This window comes from Abramis brama (assembly GCF_963993115.1).
Source record: "Abramis brama genome assembly, chromosome: 1".
Classification (NCBI taxonomy): domain Eukaryota; kingdom Metazoa; phylum Chordata; class Actinopteri; order Cypriniformes; family Leuciscidae; genus Abramis; species Abramis brama.
This window is the reverse complement of record NC_139963.1, coordinates 50,650,411-50,668,568: the sequence shown is the minus strand read 5'-3', so window position 1 is coordinate 50,668,568 and position 18,158 is coordinate 50,650,411. Positions and strand designations below refer to the sequence as shown.

The window sequence follows — 18,158 nt, the reverse complement described above, 5'->3', positions numbered from 1 at the left end:
GGTGTTAAACATTTTCTTTACTGTGGTAAAACCATGCAGTCTCGTAATGTGGTCATGGTTCTGACGACAGATATTTGGCTACATTTGTGGAGTGTGTGTGTGTGTGTGTGTGTGTGTGTGTGCTGATCAAATGATCCCTTCGAGGATTGTAATATTATGAGGTAGAACGAATGTATAAAATGCATGGATATTTCTGCGTGTTTTAACATAAAAATCAGTAGCATTAAATAACCGCGTATAGAAAAAGTATGAGACCACAGAAAAAAAAAATCATACCTTTCTGAAACGTCCTGTAACAGCCGTTCGTGCACAAGTTCTGCTCGATTCCTCTCCACAAATATTCTCTAAGTCTGATTCGAGCTGAAATTGATAAGGCAATATTGACGCCTTTGTTTACAATACACCGAAGCACATGCAACTGCTAACGGACGTGACGTTTCCGGACAGCGTGAACTAGGCGGTTAGCCAATAGGCCTTTATCACAACACAATAGAACGCCGGAAGTAGCCGCGAAGCAATGTACAGCGTCTTCCGGTTATTGCATTCACCATGGCTTCATGTTAATTATCACTGGACTACTTCGCTCTCGCGTCTCCCAAAAGTTTTAATTGAATGGTTTAATTAAATTGTTATAACCAATTGTTTAAAATGTAATGATTTAAGCAAAAATTTCTTCAAAGGTTAACCAAACTTTTATTTTGACGGGTTGCCGTGTAGACCTTCTCTCTGTGTTTTATGATGATAGTTTCTCTCAAATGAAGCTAAAAAATGCTGCTGAAGTGACTCTCAGAGCGGCTCTGTTGATGAAGTGCATTAATGTTAATAAGTAAGGCTGAAAAAAATCGCGAGCGTCATGCGTGCCTCAGTGTGTGTGTGTGTGGTAAATGAAACGCGTCGGTGCCATTCATTCACAGAGACACGCAGAACATGCACGATTCCTATTTAAATAGTCTTTATGCGGTTTAATATTGACAGACACTGGTCTATATCGCGATTTTATTTAAGTTTACTGACCTACTTTTCATCTAAATGTGTAACTAAGTAACCACCGGAAGTGCGAGTACACTGCTTGGCGATTTCGAACGTTCCGAAACCAGGAAATGAGATAAAGGCCTATCACAACACACTGGGCCAAGCTGACCAATCAGAGCCCGTTGTGTATTTCTGAGGGAGAGGCTTCTTATAATCAGTAACACATCAGACCGTTTTAGGAGGAGAGACACAACGGTGCAGATTTTTTTTATATATTTTTTTTTTTTATGAAGCATGAACAAATGTTAGACTGCACCCCATAAACACGATCCAGCCTTCGAAAATAGCTGATCAACTGTTACCATCCATTTAACAACTGCTGAAAATACTCTTTATTGTGTAAGTCTTGGAGGCTTGTGCTATTTTGAACCAATAATAGGATCAAAAAAACAGTTGAGGGAGAATGAGCATTGAGTTATCTGACTCTAATATAAGTAATCTGACTCCATTGAAGTTATTGTTGTTCTTTAACATATGTTTCAGTATCTAGATTTTACATTAGAATACTTTAATATTAAGTTCAGCACAATTCTGTTCAGTTCATAAGCAAACTAGTAGATCAGTAGTATGTAGTGGGAATAAGTGTGTGTGTGTAGCAAATAGCACAGATGTGTGTTAGAGGTATAAGAGACACATCAGTCCTCAATCTGCATAATGATGATATTCCCTCGCATCTGATTCACAACATTAGCATACTGTGATGATGAAGGTTGTCCCATTGTCCCACGTTTAATTCACATGTATAGCCTACTTCTAAACTGACAACCGTTGTACTAGGGCTGTAAATATAGTTCTACCCATTTCACATCAATAGTTCCTGTTTTCACCTCATTTTGATGCTGATGTCTTCAGATCTCCTGTAAATTGACAGCTCATTTCACTGGTCTAAGACTAAGGGTATCTGTTGGTGACAAATATGTGGCTACGTTTTTCTGTGCAAAATCCTGTGCAATCAAGCCCGTGAATGTCATTGTAATTCGCTTCAACCTTTCCGACCTTCATGAAAGATTATTTTATGGAAGGTTCAAGTGGTGTGTGTGAGAGTGTGTTTTAAAACTACGTTCAGAGTCGATCCAGAATAGTTGGAGAGAAAATCCTGATGCATCCATGTGGCAGGTGGGATACAAATTTACAGGGCTTGAACCCAGACAATTAGCAGACTACGCCCCGATGGGATTTACACCCAAAATTAGTGATTTTATTCTAGCAAGGCACTCAAGTTCGTAGATGGATTAGCCAGAGACAGTGGTCCAGTACAAAAATAGATTTTTATTTTTAAACTCAAGAAACACTCACACAATAATTCGCTTCACAAAGTGTTTGGATTTCACAGCAAGGGAATGACCACACTTGGTGAACACTGAACACGCGTAGCCACAGCACACCCCAAGGGACCCACCACCGCAAGGGGCACTGCTCCCACTGACAGCTCTCAGCACCTAGACAGAGGGGGACAGATGAAAGTTAAACTCAAATTTTCACCCACACAGGTTACACAGTAAAATCCCCAGTGTTAAATCAACACTGCTCAGAGCACATATGGTCCCACTCTACAGAGTGTTAAAATTAACACTGAAGCAGTGTTGAAGTTAATGAGATAATTAAGTTAACACTGAAGCAGTGTTGAAGTTAATGAGATAATTAAGTGATTAATTAAGTGATGATTGGCATTTAGTGGTGACACCTGATGATAACAAGCAGAATCATTGAAGGAAAGACAAACAAGAACAGAAAAAAGAGAAACACAAGAACTACAACTGACTTTCGAGCCATTATTGCACTTATTAGGCTATTTGACCAGTTTGACTTTATTTCTGTCATACATCTACACACGGTCTTATTTAGATTTAACAGAAGTTTAGATGGTAATGTTTGATGGAATGTTTCGTTTCATGTCACCATTATAGTGACCAGTGGTTGCTTTAGTTGGGCTCTTGACCCTTTACTTTTAAACATTAGTATTTCTCTGGCTGCTCCAACTCTTTGCTTATAGAGCATATGTGTTGTGGCAAGAGAAACTATGATTTGGGCTGTGTTTCCTGAAAGCATCGCAAGTCTAATTTGATTGTAAAGACCATTTGTTGCAGTTGGTCTGCAATCAAGTATGGCTTAAGATGCATTTGCAAATGCAGCCCTGATTATGTTTTGATGATGAAATTACTAGTGACCTGATTCAATGATGTCACCCAGCATTATAAATTGATTATCCAAAAGCTTTATTAATTTTTCACTACAGTAGTTACATCCAGCAATATTTTAATTATCTGAAAGTATTGAAATCCCACACAGACATCAAGAATCTACATATGAATCTCAACAATGGTGACAATCAAACAAATGCTTAATGTTGCAGTGCATGATGGGAGCCACCAATCAGAACGCATCAATGGCTGACATCATGCATTGCAGCATGAATAAATTATGCAGCTGAATTGTCCTGTAATTTTCATTGTTTTTTCTGTTGGCTTTTATTTTGCTATTGTTTTGTTCTGACTTTAGTAGTTTGTTTTGTGATGTTCAGAGTTGATCTGTTCATCACTAGTTTGTTTATTGTCACCATTGTTGAGACTCATATGCTGATACTCTATGTCTGTGTGTTTTAACACAAAAACCTTCTTTGCACAAAATATGTTCAATATTTTTCATATTGCTGTTGGATCTCAAACTGTAGAATCTCAGAGTTACAATCACCAATACTAAAACAATACATCAAGAATATAGTCAAAAATTTAGACTCTGAATGACATCAGTGAACCAGGTCACTACATGATGATATTTATCATCAAAACATATTGTCAGCAGGTCATGTTTTCTCTTGCAGTAACAAATGTGCTTTATAAACACAATGATGGAACAGTCAGAGAAAAACTACTATTAACAAAATGAAAAGAGTCAAGAGCCCAACTAAAGCAAACACTGACCACCAAAATGGTAACAGTCCATTAAACGTCCATTAAACATTACCATCTAAACTTCTGTTGAATCTCAAGAACTTTTGTCGATGTATGACAGAAATAAAGTCAAACTGGTAATAATAAATGTAACAATGTGTAATGACTTTAAGTCAGTTGTAGTTCTTGTGTTTCTCTTTTTTCTGTTATTGTTTTTTCTCTTTCCGTCAATGATTCTGCTTATTAACATCAGGTGTCACCACTAATGGCCAATCACTTAATTAATCACTTAATTATCTCATTAACTTCAACACTGCTTCAGTGTTAACTTAATTATCTCATTAACTCCAACACTGCTTCAGTGTTAATTTTAACACTCTGTAGAGTGGGACCATATGTGCTCTGAGCAGTGTTGATTTAACACTGAGGATTTTACTGTGTACAGTTACAGCAGAGTCCTGCACGGGTTCGGGTACCCGCGGGTGCCTGTAGGCTATTTCAAGTTTATAAAATAATTTAAAATCCATATCAGTTTATTTGTGCCTGCGCCCTCCCAGGAGTCTCTCACTTATATCACAACCGCGCGCGATCTGCCTGCAGTCGTCGAGATGGATCCTGAGGAGTTGACAAAAAGAATAGCTAGTGGAGATTGTTGTGAAGTTGTCGACAGGGTTGGCCTTTTGACAGCTTCGGCTGAAGTTGTCCTTGTGTTAATGGTCATGTAATAATGTAGCAAGGTTAGATGTTATGGGAAGAAGGAGGCGGGAACCCGCGAACGTTCAACTATTTTAATAATAAAAATGAACAAAAAACGAAAAGTAAAAGATAGCCAACCCCTCACGGACGACTGCTGTCACAAATAACAAAAACACAAACACAGGCCTGTCCTCTCTCGTCCTTCACTGTTGTCGCTCCTACTTTTATGCTTCAGCTCCTCCGTGAGAGATACGAGACCGGTGTCGCGCAGGTGTTGCTCACATCAATCACGCCACCGGTCTCACGCTGTTCTCTCATGGCCCTCGACCTCGTCCTGCTTGCCACAAATAACTTCTGTATGACCTGGCAATAAACATTGTTGTAAGCGTGTCTATAATGTGATATGCTAAACTGATTTTATTTCGGGTGTGGGTCGGGTGGCAGTTCTATGTTCTATTCTGTGTCATGTGCGCGAACTGTGATTGACAGGCAGATTTCACACAGCCCTGCGCTGACTGGACTAGAAGAACCGGGAGCAGTGGATTTTTGCCAAACAAATAACAGGCTCTAGGTCAGAGGTCTTCAATCCTGCTCCTGGAGGGCCACTGTCCTGCAGAGTTTAGTTTGCTTCAGCACACCTGCCTTTGGATACTCAAGGATTTGGAAGAGCTTGATGAGCTGATTCAGGTGTGTTTGATTAGGGTTGGAACTAAACTGTGCAGGACAGTGGCCCTCCAGGAGCAGCATTGAATACCTCTGCTCTAGGTGGAGGTAGAAGCGCAAGTTTTTTTCTAAAACCATCTGATTTATGTTGTTCTGTCGGAGCATAGTTTCGGTTTCAGTAAATATGATAAAAAAAATCTTGCTGACAGCAGCTTTAAAGGGACAATAAGTAGGAATCTCTCCCATCTAGTGGTGAAACTGTATTTTGCATTCAAACGAATAGTGCTCTCCAGCGCCTCACTTTTTCAAATGCGCGTTGCATCTACGGTAGCCGTTATGTACCAAAAAGCTATGACAGGATGTCTTATAATAGCACTTCGAGTTTTCCTTCGGGTGAACAGGTTTGTTATTTAAAACAAACTGAAACGAATGCTACAGTATGAATTACTGACTGTGAAAAACATTAACAAGGGTAGTTAGCAGTAATGCCGCCTTTATTTGTTATATCCTCCTGAGACCCAGAAAAAAAAAGTTTTGTGAATTTAGTTTTTTTCCATGTCATCACACTGTTTAGAGCACAATAAACAAATGGTAAAAAAACATTTTTGAAAAATAATATTTTATTCATACGTTATGCTATGTCCTCTGTAGTGGACGCCAGGACTAAGTTGTTTAAAAAATAAAATGACATGAAATGATATGTATAGGCAAAAACAATGGGATTTTTTTTCAATCACCAATAAATTTGGGGGTTTCAGGATTTTTTCAACCAAAATTTGTATAAAGATTATTCTCAACTATGTTATGAAAGAAATAACGGAATGAATTGATACACTATTTTACTTTATGCAATATGTGGGTAAAATGGCCATAAATTAATATTCCCATTCAATGCAATGTATCTATACACTGTATCTAATTTGCACATTAATGTGTTCTTGGAGCAACATTTAATGAAAAAAGAAGTGTAATAATTGGAGTAATAATTGGCAACATTTTAATAATAATATCTAATATTTCATAGGAATATTGATGTATAATTTATTTCCATATTCACTTGTTGTGTCTCACAAAATGCCTGATAAACATGGTTTAAGTCCTGATGTCCTCTACAGTGGACACGTTTGAAATCAACGTCCTGTTCTGTAACAAAAAGTAATTTTTTTATTTGAAATTTTACTTTACTTTATTTTACTTAATATTTTCCTGAGATGTTGTTTTATGAAATACAATTTGAAAAGTAGTCCAATTTAAATTATAATTACAATATATTATCATATTTCCATAAGAATGCTACATTTGATCACTAAATTAATGTCAGACATTTTTTAAGACCAAGGAGTAGTTGTATTCATGGTGAAACCTCCAAACATTTGGTATCTCTGAAAAGTCCTGAATGTGCTCTTTACAGGACACCCAGGTTGTGTCATGTGACATGTATGATGTCAGAGAAATCCACTAAAATATAATGTCCACTACAGTGGACAAAAGTCTATTCTTGGGTCCCAGGAGGATATTTTTGAAGTACGTGCATTGTTAGATATCATCATCATCAGAGCCTTCTCTAACGTTACTTTACTCAATAGCTGCTATTCATCAAAGAGCCTGTTTAACTTATGAATAGAATATATAAATAGATATAACTATAAATGTTCTACTGTCAATATAATAAAGTTCACAACCAAGCAATGAAAAAAAGCTTGTAATTAAGACCGTAACATTGACTTACCTGTCTAAAAGAAGAAAGCAGGCAACTTCAGCGTCTCTTTTGAAAGCTTTCTCCTGCATTAGCTATCCCGACATTAACCCTTGTTTTTGTAATCTCCGGTGTCACGTTTACGGTCTATTTTGGACTTTTTCGACGACGAGGACTCCTTATCCTGTGACTCATATGTATGTATGAATGAACGGTGTATAAATAACCGTGCAGTGCATCCTTTTAAAGGAGAACTTGGTAGCTTTTTTAACTTAAAAAAACTGTCTAGAAATCATTTGGATGGTTAAACAACCTGTTCTGGTGATATTGGTGACTTTCCCCGCTCCCCCCAGCGTTCCCAGGCGGAAAACCAACCTTGCAACTTGTTCACTACCGTCCCGGCAAGATAGAAATTGGAAGTCTCATGAGAAGCGAGAACGAGCGCGAAACAAATTGCTTTACGGCAATTCGACATAAACACACACGCATGTATGATGTATTACCAGATTACCCACCTCGGTAGACATAGCTCCACGCGATACAGTTGGCTTGCTCCGATCAAAACAAACGCACATGAGCAGCGGTAGAGAAGGGGAGGAGGCCGCCGCAAGTGAGTTTTTTACGACTGTGTTGTGAAATATACGCCCCCCCACAGCTGTAGGGGGAGCTCGTGGGGAAAACATGCGACAACAAAAGGGAAAATCAGCGAAGAAGTGACTAGAGTTCGCTAGAGTTGCCGAGTTCTGCTTTAAACTTGCCGGGGCAGTGACAAGCGCCTCTCACTGCTCTGCTCCTCTACTTCTGCTAGCTTCAGTCACGTGACGCTGGTTCTGAACGAAAACACGTTGTGGAAACGCGTTGGCCTAGTACTTTCAAGATTAGTTTTTCAAGATGGCGGAACTACATGGAAGCCTCCGTGGACCTACCCGTCCCATGTATATAAAGATAATAAATTTTTCGTTTACGAGGATTAGTCTGATCATTGGCATAGGTATTTGTACACCATTGAGGGCATATTTATGATTAAAAATATTGATTTTAGATAATAAAATACCTAAAAAGCTACATATTGTCCCTTTAAGTACCCTGACACACAAGACGAACAGAAACTTGTGACCGACATTTTAGAATTAGCAGCTAAAAACGATGGATGCGATTAACCAAAAACAACAGTGGTCCGAGGAGGAAACAAGCTGCTCTCTTGCACTCTGGTCCTCTGCAGAAGTCCAGAGTAAATTAGATGGGGCTTCACGGACAAAACCGGTTTTGCAGCAAATTCAGCGAGAGATGACTGCAGCGGGGTTCAACAGGAGCGTCAAAGAGATTAGCAACAAACTTAAAAAACTAAAGAAGGACTATAGGGACTAAAAATAGGACCTCGGTCGAAGCGACAATGGTCGCCCACATCTGAACCCACATTTCAACGTTCTCGACTCTGTCCTCGGCGATAGACCGGCATGCCAGGTGACCGTGGCACTGAACTCGGCAACAATAATGCTCGGGTCAATGGTGGATGATTCGCTGCAGCAAAGTTGTACTGATCCTGGTAAGTTCTGTTTTTACATTATTTTACTTGTTCCCAGCCTGTGTTTCTCAGCTGTTCAGCGAGGTACTAATTTCTCACATCAGTGTTTGCAATGTTGCTAGCTAGGATTGTATTATCTGTAATTTCATTGTATAAAGTATGCTATCACAGAACAGTGTATAAAGTGTTGTGGACAAAAATCTTTTTTTAAAAACACTGTCTTTGTGTTTTTGTTTATAGAATTGTCTGCCATCAACGACGGTGATGACAGCGTTGAGTTACCGCCACCGCTGGGCTGCAGCTCTCCCGCGCCGTCGTGTAGCAGCTCTGGAGACGCATCTTCACAACGGGGTAAGACTTGGTGTGCAAAAGGTCACATCGTACACTATGCAAGCATTGAGATGTGTGTATATACTGTATATATTACTATCAGGTACTGAAATAATGTTCATATTGATTCTTCATTTATATAAATGAACCGCAATACAAAATGCTTTGATATGTAACAATAAAATTTGATTACACTATCTAAAACAAAGTAAAAGTCTAGAAAAAAACTGAAGTTTAAAATAGAATATAAAGTCAATCTGACATTAACTTGCTATATACAATATAATGTTGATGATCTATTATGGGACATGACCGAAAAATGAAGTGATAGTGATGTAGTATGATGATATATACCGGTCACAAATAATATTTAATCATGTAGCAGATGCAGACGCGTAATTCCCTGCAGAAAACACTTTTTTTGCAATGCTATGACAACACATTCATGATCTGTCATCTGCTATTATTGTTGTACACAGGAAAAAGGAAAAGAGACAGCACTTCGGAGCTGGTGCAGTATTTGGAAAGGGCAGATGAGAGGTTCCAGCAAAGAAATGGATGATGCCTTGCGGCGGGACATGAGAGCGGACACACAATCTCTGCTTGGACTCACGGGGCGCATGATGGCTGTAATGGAGGCTCAAGCGCAAAAATTATTGCAAATAACTCAAGTCACCTTTATTTATATAGCGCTTTTTACAATACAGATTGTATCAAAGCAGCTTTACATTGATAAAATGAAAATAATACAACAAAGTTTGTTTCTAGAAGAAAATTGCATCGTCCACCCTAATTAGGCAGATCAATAATATCATTGAATATTAAATGTCCCCAACTAAGCAAGCCAAAAGCCAAGGCAACACTGGCAAGGAACCAAAACTCCATCAGGTGACAGAATTGAGAAATAAACCTCGGGAGAACCCAGGCTCAGTCGGGGGCCAGTTCTCCTCCTGCCAACGAGCGAACAGTGTATGATTATGATCCAGGCCGCATTACAGGTCAGAAGTCAGATTGGTCGTGTCGATAAGGCCGGCACTGCACCACGTGCAGATCCACCATCTATTCTGGATACGGCCTGAGTCCACCTCACTTCAGTGACTGGTTGACACTTCAGCACTGCGTAATCGTCACGTTCAGGCGCAGGTCCTTCATCGGATCTGGATACGGCCTGGATCTGGCGGACTGCGGTAATGCGGTTATGATTTAACGAGTACATCAGGATTCATGGGAAGTGTTCCCGGTATCGTCTGGCTTAATCTATGCAGCCTAAAATGGAATTATAGAAGTCTATAATGTGTTATGTGTATGCTAGGTCAAAGATATGTGTTTTTAGTCTAGCTTTGAACTGACAGAGTGTGTCTGCTTCCCGGACAATGTTAGGAAGACTGTTCCAGAGTTTTGGTGCTAAATAGGAAAAGGATCTACCAGCAGTCGACTTTGATATTCTAGGTATTATCAACTGGCCGGAATTTTGAGATCGCAATAGACGTGAAGGACTATAATGCGTTAAGAGCTCGCTCAAGTACTGCGGAGCTAAACCATTTAGTGCTTTGTAAGTAATCAGTAATATTTAAAAATTGATGCGATGTTTGATAGAGAGCCAGTGCAGTGTTGACAGAACCGGGCTAATATGGTCATACTTCCTGGTTCTGGTAAGAACTCGAGCTGCTGCGTTTTGAACCAGCTGTAGTTTGTTTATTAAGCGTGCAGGGCAACCACCCATAATAGCATTACAATAGTCTAGCCTTGAGGTCATGAACGCATTAACTAATTGTTCCGCAGTTGTCAATGCGAGCATATGACGTAATTTAGATATATTTTTAAGATGGAAAAATGCAGTTTTACAGATACTAGACACGTGACTTTCAAATAAAAGATTGGTATCAAAGAGCACACCCAGGTTCCTAACCGACGACGAAGACTTAACAGAGCAGCCATCAAGTGTTAGACAGTATTCTAGATTATTACGTGAGGACATTTTTTGTCCAATAATTAGAAACTTTTTTTTCAGAATTTAGTAGTAGGAAATTACGAGTCATACAATTTTTTATATCAGCTATGCATTCCGTTAAATCACCATAGTATTTTTGTTTCTTTTAATGTACAATTTTATTTAAATTAACTATTTACAATTTTATTTTCATTTACATTTATTTCACTTTACATTTTTCAAAGTTTGTTTATCCCCTTAACAGGCAAATATCGTATACGGTTTGTGTGTGATTTTCATACGATTTTTATGTATTTTCATATGAATAAAGAATGTGTACATTAAATATAAATATATGCATATAAAGTGCTATATATATAACATATTTCAACATCATTATATGACTAAAAGCCACATTACTGTAGATCGTGATTGGAAGTTAATAAAAAAACTTGTCGTGCAGGAGCTATATCTATTTCACAATATATTTTGTAACAAGAATTCACATACAGTCCCATGCCTTTTTTGGGGGGTTTGTTTTCTATAAAGACTAATAGGTGAATAGTGGGCCTGGAGTTGATGGCCAAGCCATAATGCCTGAATAAAGGCTATAATGGCTGAATTCAAACAAAAGAATATTTATAAAAGAATGTCTCATGTTGGCAGCAGTGTGAAAGGGTCTTTGATTGAGGACCATAAAGCAAGAATTGAGCTCCTGGCCAGACATTAGTCAAACAGGGGTTTACAGGGCAATACAATATTTCATTAGCATGTTATCAGCCTTCTCTAAAGCTCACATGACATGCTCTAATGAAATTATTCACAGAATGCATAGTTTTAGAGATACAAGGGTTTATTCAATGGAGGAGAATATAATAAATGTATGACAGTTCAGATGTCCTCAAACACAAACGACAAAAATATGTTTTTGTTACAAAAATATGGCATGTCTGTCGTAGCACTCTGGCGTCATGCACACTCCCTGGATAGCCAACACAAACATCCCAGAAAAGACGTTTGCCATCCACAACTGCTTGCAGAACAATATAATGCCAGCCTTTCCGACTGAGATAGTCTTGTGGATAGTCCTCTGCAATACTGGAATGTGACTGCCATCAATTGCACCGACACACTGGAACTCTCCAACGGTTATTAAAGGGATAGTTCACTTTGAAATTAATTTTTGATATGTTTTAGCTTACCTCAAGGGCATCCAAGATGTAGGTGTCTTTTTTTCCACAGTAGTTTCAATTTTGATATTTTTAGGTCAATCCGTTCTTGTCTGTCAGTCATATAATGCAGGTCGATGGTCACGGTCTCAAAACACAAGCACAGAGTCCAAATTAAAACAATTCCCCATCGTCCAAATGAAACAATTCCCCATCATAAGTACACACTGATGGCCTAAGACACGAAACGAGCGGTTTGTGTGAGAAAACGAACAGTATTTATATTGTTTTTAGCTCTTGAAAACAGCACACGTCCAAATGGTCTGACGGCGCGGGCGGCTATAGATGTATACATAGATGTCGCCTTGGCTACGGTTTCGTTCCAATGAACTGCAGTAGTGAAGGCGACATCTAGTGTATACATCTATACCCGCATAGATATATACACTAGATGTCGCTTTGCTACGGTTTTGTTCCAATGAACTGCAATAGCCAAGGCGACATCTATACATCTATACCTGCCCGCGCCGTCAGATCATTTGGACGGTGTGCTGTTTTCAAGAGCTAAAAACGATATAAATACTGTTCGTTTTCTCACACAAACCGCTCGTTTCGTGTCTTAGGCCATCAATGTGTACTTATGATGGGGAATTGTTTCATTTGGACGATGGGGAATTGTTTTAATTTGGACTCTGTGCTTGTGTTTTGAGACAGTGACCACAGACCTGCATTATGACTGACAGACAAGAACGGTTTGACCTAAAAATATCAAAATTGAAACTACTGCGGAAACAAAGACACCTACATCTTGGATGCCCTTGAGGTAAGCTAAAACATATCAAAAATTTATTTCAAAGTGAACTATCCCTTTAAAGAAAGTGGCCATTTCTAACAACTTGTCAGCATCAGGAAATCTCCTGTGGACGGGAAGATGACTGTGTTGCAGAATTCCTGAACACAATTAAACACAGTGCTGAGGCCTACTCCAAAAAGATGGCTGATTGTCCTGTATTCACCACCCGTGGCCAGTTTCCAGGTGGCAATTGCAACACGTTTTCGGATTGGGACACACAAATGGTAGGGAATAAATAATCTTTAAAGACAATTGTTACATGTTTGTCTCTTATTCAGTAATAGAAAATTGTTTGCCACCACAACGCCCATCACTGAATGAGATTGCTCTGTTTAGAGTCTGAGCGAGAGAGAGATCTCGTTGGTACATTTTGTTTGTGAATGAAATGATTGAGAGAGTACCGGGTAGGTCGTCATTTAGCATGTGAGTCAATCTCATTCAGCAATCCGTAGATGCAAAGCGCAGGTATAGGTACTGTGCACATTCGATTGTTTATTCATACTTAACATGGAACATAACTCAACGTTAAACATAATCCCAGATTTATGAATGTGTAAATGTCTGACCAAAACAATTAAATGTTAATTATGCAAGAAAACCTTCGTGCTTTGGCCATCTGAACCACTTATTTTGACTTATTTTATTAATTTAATGAGTAAATTAGAAACACATTTTAATAAAGCCAAATAATTTTTTTGTTAGAAGTAAATACGTTTGTTGACTTAAGACATAAGACACTATTTTTCACCACCTGTGGGCGTATTTATGTAATATGTATACTGAACAAATCAATGAACAAATCATTTTGGTGAACAAACTGAAAGTGAACGAATCTCTGAAAAGAATCATTAGAATTTGAAAGATTATCCAGCACTAGTACACACATTCTTCCGTCGTTTGTTGACTTAAGACATTAGACACTATTTTTTCACCACCTGCGGGCGTATTTATGTAATATGAAGAAATTGTCACTGAACAAATCAGTTGAACAAATCAACTGAAAGTGAATGAATCTCTGGAAAGAATCATTAGAATTAGAAAGAATTTCCAGCACTAGTACACACATTCTTCCGTCACGGTTCGGCACGGTTAGCCAAGTGTGCTGAGAGTTCAGGGCCGAGAACGGTTTGTAATTGTGCCGTGCCGTACCAGGCTCAAGTGGAAACACAACTGGAACCTTTCCCGAAGGTGGAAAAGCAGCTTTTGTTTCTCAGCACATAAAGAAGAACTTCTTACTGTGATCTCAGACTGTGGTCATGTGGTTTCTGCACTGCATGGATCTTCATGTGTATCTTCAGCTGATTTTTAAAAGAGAAACTCTTTCCACACTGATCACACGTGTGCGGCTTCTCTCTGCTGTGGATCTTCTCATGTGTTTTCAGATGTGATGACTGACTGAATCTCTTGTCACAGTGTGAACACTTGTAAGGTTTTTCTCCAGTGTGGATCCTCTCATGTGATTTCAGATGTTGTGACTGACTGAATCTCTTGTCACAGTGTGAACACTTGTAAGGTTTTTCTCCAGTGTGGATCCTCTCATGTGATTTCAGGTATGATGAATCACTGAATCTCTTGTCACAGTGTGAACACTTGTAAGGTTTTTCTCCAGTGTGAATCCTCTGGTGCAGTTTTAAACATTTCGCTGTCATAAAAGTCTTCTCACACTCAAAGCACATGTACTCTCTCACACCAGTATGTATTTTCTGATGTGCATGTAAAGATTGCCGGTGTGAAAAACACTTTCCACACACAGAACATGAATGTGGCTTCTCCTTCGTATGAACTGTCAGGTGTGCCTTCAGGTCTGATGCCTGAAGAAATGTTTTCCCGCATTGATCACATGAGAATGGCTTCTCTCCAGTGTGGATCATCATGTGACTTTTAAGGTGTCCTGATTGACCGAAACTATTCCCACATTGATTGCATACATATGGCTTCTCTCCTGTATGAATTCTCATGTGACTTTCAAGGTATGTTGATCGGCCGAATAACTTTCCACACTGATCACATGTGAACGGCTTCTCTCCAGTGTGAACTCTCATGTGACACTCAAGATGATGTTTGCATGTGAAACTCTTTCCACACTGATCACATGTGAACGGCTTCTCTCCGGTGTGGATTCTCATGTGAATCTCAAGACTTTGTTTGCATGTGAAACTCTTTCCACACTGAGTGCAAGTGAAAGATTTCTTGGCTCTTCTTTTTTTTAAAAATGTCTTTTTAGTCTTTGAGCGACTCAAAGGTTTTTCTCCAGGTTTGACATGATGTTCCTCCTCCACTTCACTCAGTTCTTCACTCTCCTCCTTCACTTCACTCAGTTCTTCACTCTCCTCCTTCACTTCACTCAGTTCTTCACTCTCCTCCTTCACTTCACTCAGTTCTTCACTCTCCTCCTTCACTTCCATCAGGTCTGACATGAAACAAAAATAACATTTTCTAAATAATCAAAATAATTCAAAGAGAAATATGGAGTGAGTGGAGATAAAAATTATCCCAGATTTAACAGACAACTGCTAAAAAATATTATAATAATTTAAGACTTTTTATAAATTAATTAAACATCCCTGAATCTTTCCATGAATGAGGTACTCTGATCTTCCAGTTATTATTTTTTTAACATTATAGGCACAAATCCCATGTTTCTGTAGTGAGAACTATTAAATATGTTTGATCAATGACACAATTATCTAACATGATATGAACATTAAAATACACAATACTACCGTATTTTGACACTAACTTTTAGATTGATACATAATTATGTTAAAAACTATTAAAGTGCTTGGGGGGGGCACCAAAAAATCTGGGTCGTGAAAAATCATCACAATAGAGGCTACTAGTATAAATAACAAATAAAATATGTCTAAAGCATGTTAATATACAAAAGCAATACAACATTAATATAGGCCTAGACCAAATTAGTCGAGAAAAAGGTGAATCTCCTGTGCCAGTCTCCCACTGGTGCCCCCTTCCCCACCTCCCAGTGGTCTGTTCGATTATGCCTCAATCAATGTCAAATTTGGCAGACACCGACCTCAGACATGGCGTCGAAAAGCACCAAGAGTTAGGGGCGGAAAAAAGAAAAGACAGCGGGATGATGCTCGCGTGTCGCTTGCATGTAAGAATGTTTTAAATAAAAATGTCCGTTTTGTAGCCCTTGCGTGTATGCATGTCCAGGGGCGTCGCTAGTAGTGCAAAAGACCCGGGGCTTTAGCCCTACATGTTGAGTCTTTTACTTTAACGGGGGTCCGGGGGTTTCTTCCCCGGGAAATTTTGAAACTTGAGGACTGTTAAAGATGCAGTTAGTTTGTTTGAGAAGGAAAGGAAGGCCAATCGTTGGGGTCCTCATCGTCATATTTGAATGACAAATAAAGCAAATTTTCCCCCTAGGTAGGCTATTACGTTACAGATGTGTGCATAGGCTATTAGTGCAGAACGTTCCCTATTTTAATTTCTTTGCTTCAATACAATGTCTATCTGCCTCTTGGTAAGGTGAACTTTAGAAAAACCCTGCAACTGAACGTGGTGTGATTTTGCCAAATTAGACCGCTTAGATAAGTTTTGTGCTTAGGGCCAAATAGCTAGCGCTGGCCCTGAAACTACTAAAAGGTGTTAATTATTATAGGCCGTTCTCTTCTTGATGCACCACAAGACGTCTCTCTCCGTTCTCTCTCTTTACTGAACATTTGTTTAAAATCCAATACCTATTTCATAGTGTAACTGTCAATCTAAATGTGATGAAGTGCTTGAATGTGTTCTTCAGCATCATAATTGAATGAAGTAGAAACACTAACCTCTTTGTTCTTCAGGATCTTCAGTGTGTTTCATTCTGCAGGGTTCTGGATCACTCATGTTCTCACTGTCCTCTTTAATAAACTCAGTCTTTACAGATTTCAGCTCTTCCTGATGCTTTGCTGCTCGTCTTCACTTGTAGACTGATGGGAATATTCCAGCATTTATTGGAGAATTACAGTGGGAGGAGCTTCACTGATGATGTGATTGCTGTGGGAGGGGCTTCATTGATGATGTGACTGCTGTGGGAGGAGCTGATCTGCCAAAATCTTTTGTTTGTTTTTTGCTCATAGATATCAGAATATTATAATTTAAATTCTTCCAAATATAATAGTAAGAAAAACAGTAGAAAGCATAAACAGGCTAGTAAGCAACAAATACCCTAAGTCTGTTGACACCAATGAAATGAGCTTTAAGTGTCAATTTACAGGAGATCTGAAGACATCAGCATAATGATCATGAAATAAAAAGTGTTTTCAGCAGATCTGTTAAAATTGATGAGCCTCAGACTATCAACACTCATTCAACAAGCCATTAGGGATCATCAACTGACTTTATTATGAGTTTTTGCTGTTAGAAATAGTGTCAGGATATATGATAAAAGGTTATCGTAGGGTATCCAAAAAATAAAAGTATAAAATTAGTCAAGCAAATCCAGAGTCCAGTCTCAAACATACAGTGTAGCCTACACCTCAAAGTTTTCAGCATTTCCATCCCAGCATGAAATAGGCAGCCGTAGGTGTTGTATGACCAGCATTAGAGCAGTGATGTGTAAACTGAATTTGGTGTGTTACAAAGACATAGTCATAGTATAATAGTCATAGTATAATACATAATATGCAAAGCATATTGTTGTCGTGTTGTAGTATGACTAGTAGGACATAATTGATGTGTAAACTGAATTTGGTCACACTACAGTGTTTAACATTGAAGTTAACTACTTAACTGAAGTTAATTAAACGTGCTATATATAAATAAATAAAGCTGCCTTGCCTTACTTTTTTGTAGTAACACTTTTTTGGGTTTTGCACTTTGCAGACTTTCCCTCAGGACGTGTCTCTCCACTGCCTGCTAATAGAGATAATTTGGAAATAGCTGGCATTTGTGTTTGAACAAAGTTTAGCTCAAGAGTTATTGATCCAGGATGTTCAGATCTGTGAATATATTGCCAACTTTACTGAACTCCATGAACCGGGCATTGTTAACGTACGGATCTCTGAAACACTGCCAGCGGGACATTAAACAGGACGTGTTTGTCCGAGCTCACAGTAGGTTTTGCGAGGGAACGCAGATTTCTTTGCGAAGGACCGTAAAAGTTTTGAGAGGGAGCGCAGATGTTTTGCGAGGGAACCGCACTCCCAATAGTTCAAGTCTTACCTCTAAGGTAGGTCCTTTAGGGTATCGTGGAGAGGCATGGTGTCTAAGACCCAACATTGAGCTACTGGAGTGCCTCAGGGCTCAGTGCTTGGACCCCTTCTCTTCTCCATCTACATGGCATCACTAAACATGGCTTTTCCTATCACTGGTACGGTGACACACAACTCTACCTCTCATTCCAGCCTGACGATCCGACAGTAGTCG

The 18,158-nt window shown here is 38.9% G+C and overlaps 2 protein-coding genes across 5 annotated transcripts in view; both read right to left on the bottom strand.

The window, feature by feature from the left end:
* Positions 1-430, bottom strand: part of LOC311087331 (uncharacterized protein) — a 34,005-nt gene extending 33,575 nt beyond the window's left edge. For all 4 annotated transcript variants that reach the window (XM_084120666.1, XM_084120664.1, XM_084120665.1 and 1 more), the window contains exon 1: positions 277-430. The gene's annotated coding sequence lies outside the window, so the exon portion shown is untranslated. The remainder of the gene's footprint in view (positions 1-276) is intronic.
* Positions 431-13,834: 13,404 nt separating this feature from the next.
* Positions 13,835-16,827, bottom strand: LOC311086902 (uncharacterized protein). Its single transcript, XM_084120093.1, has 2 exons — positions 16,580-16,827; positions 13,835-15,195 (listed from the first exon to the last, which is right to left on the bottom strand). The coding sequence occupies exons 1-2, from the start codon at positions 16,635-16,637 to the stop codon at positions 14,018-14,020; spliced, it is 1,236 nt and encodes a 411-aa protein (XP_083976219.1). The 5' UTR covers positions 16,638-16,827; the 3' UTR covers positions 13,835-14,017.
* Positions 16,828-18,158: the final 1,331 nt, after the last annotated feature.

Coding starts and splice junctions, on each gene's coding strand:
- LOC311086902 (XM_084120093.1), bottom strand. CDS start 16,637: ATGAGTGATCCAGAACCCTGCAGAATGAAACACACTGAAGATCCTGAA. Junction 15,196..16,579: donor AGATCCTGAAGAACAAAGAG/GTTAGTGTTTCT, acceptor GTTTCATGTCAG/ACCTGATGGAAGTGAAGGAG.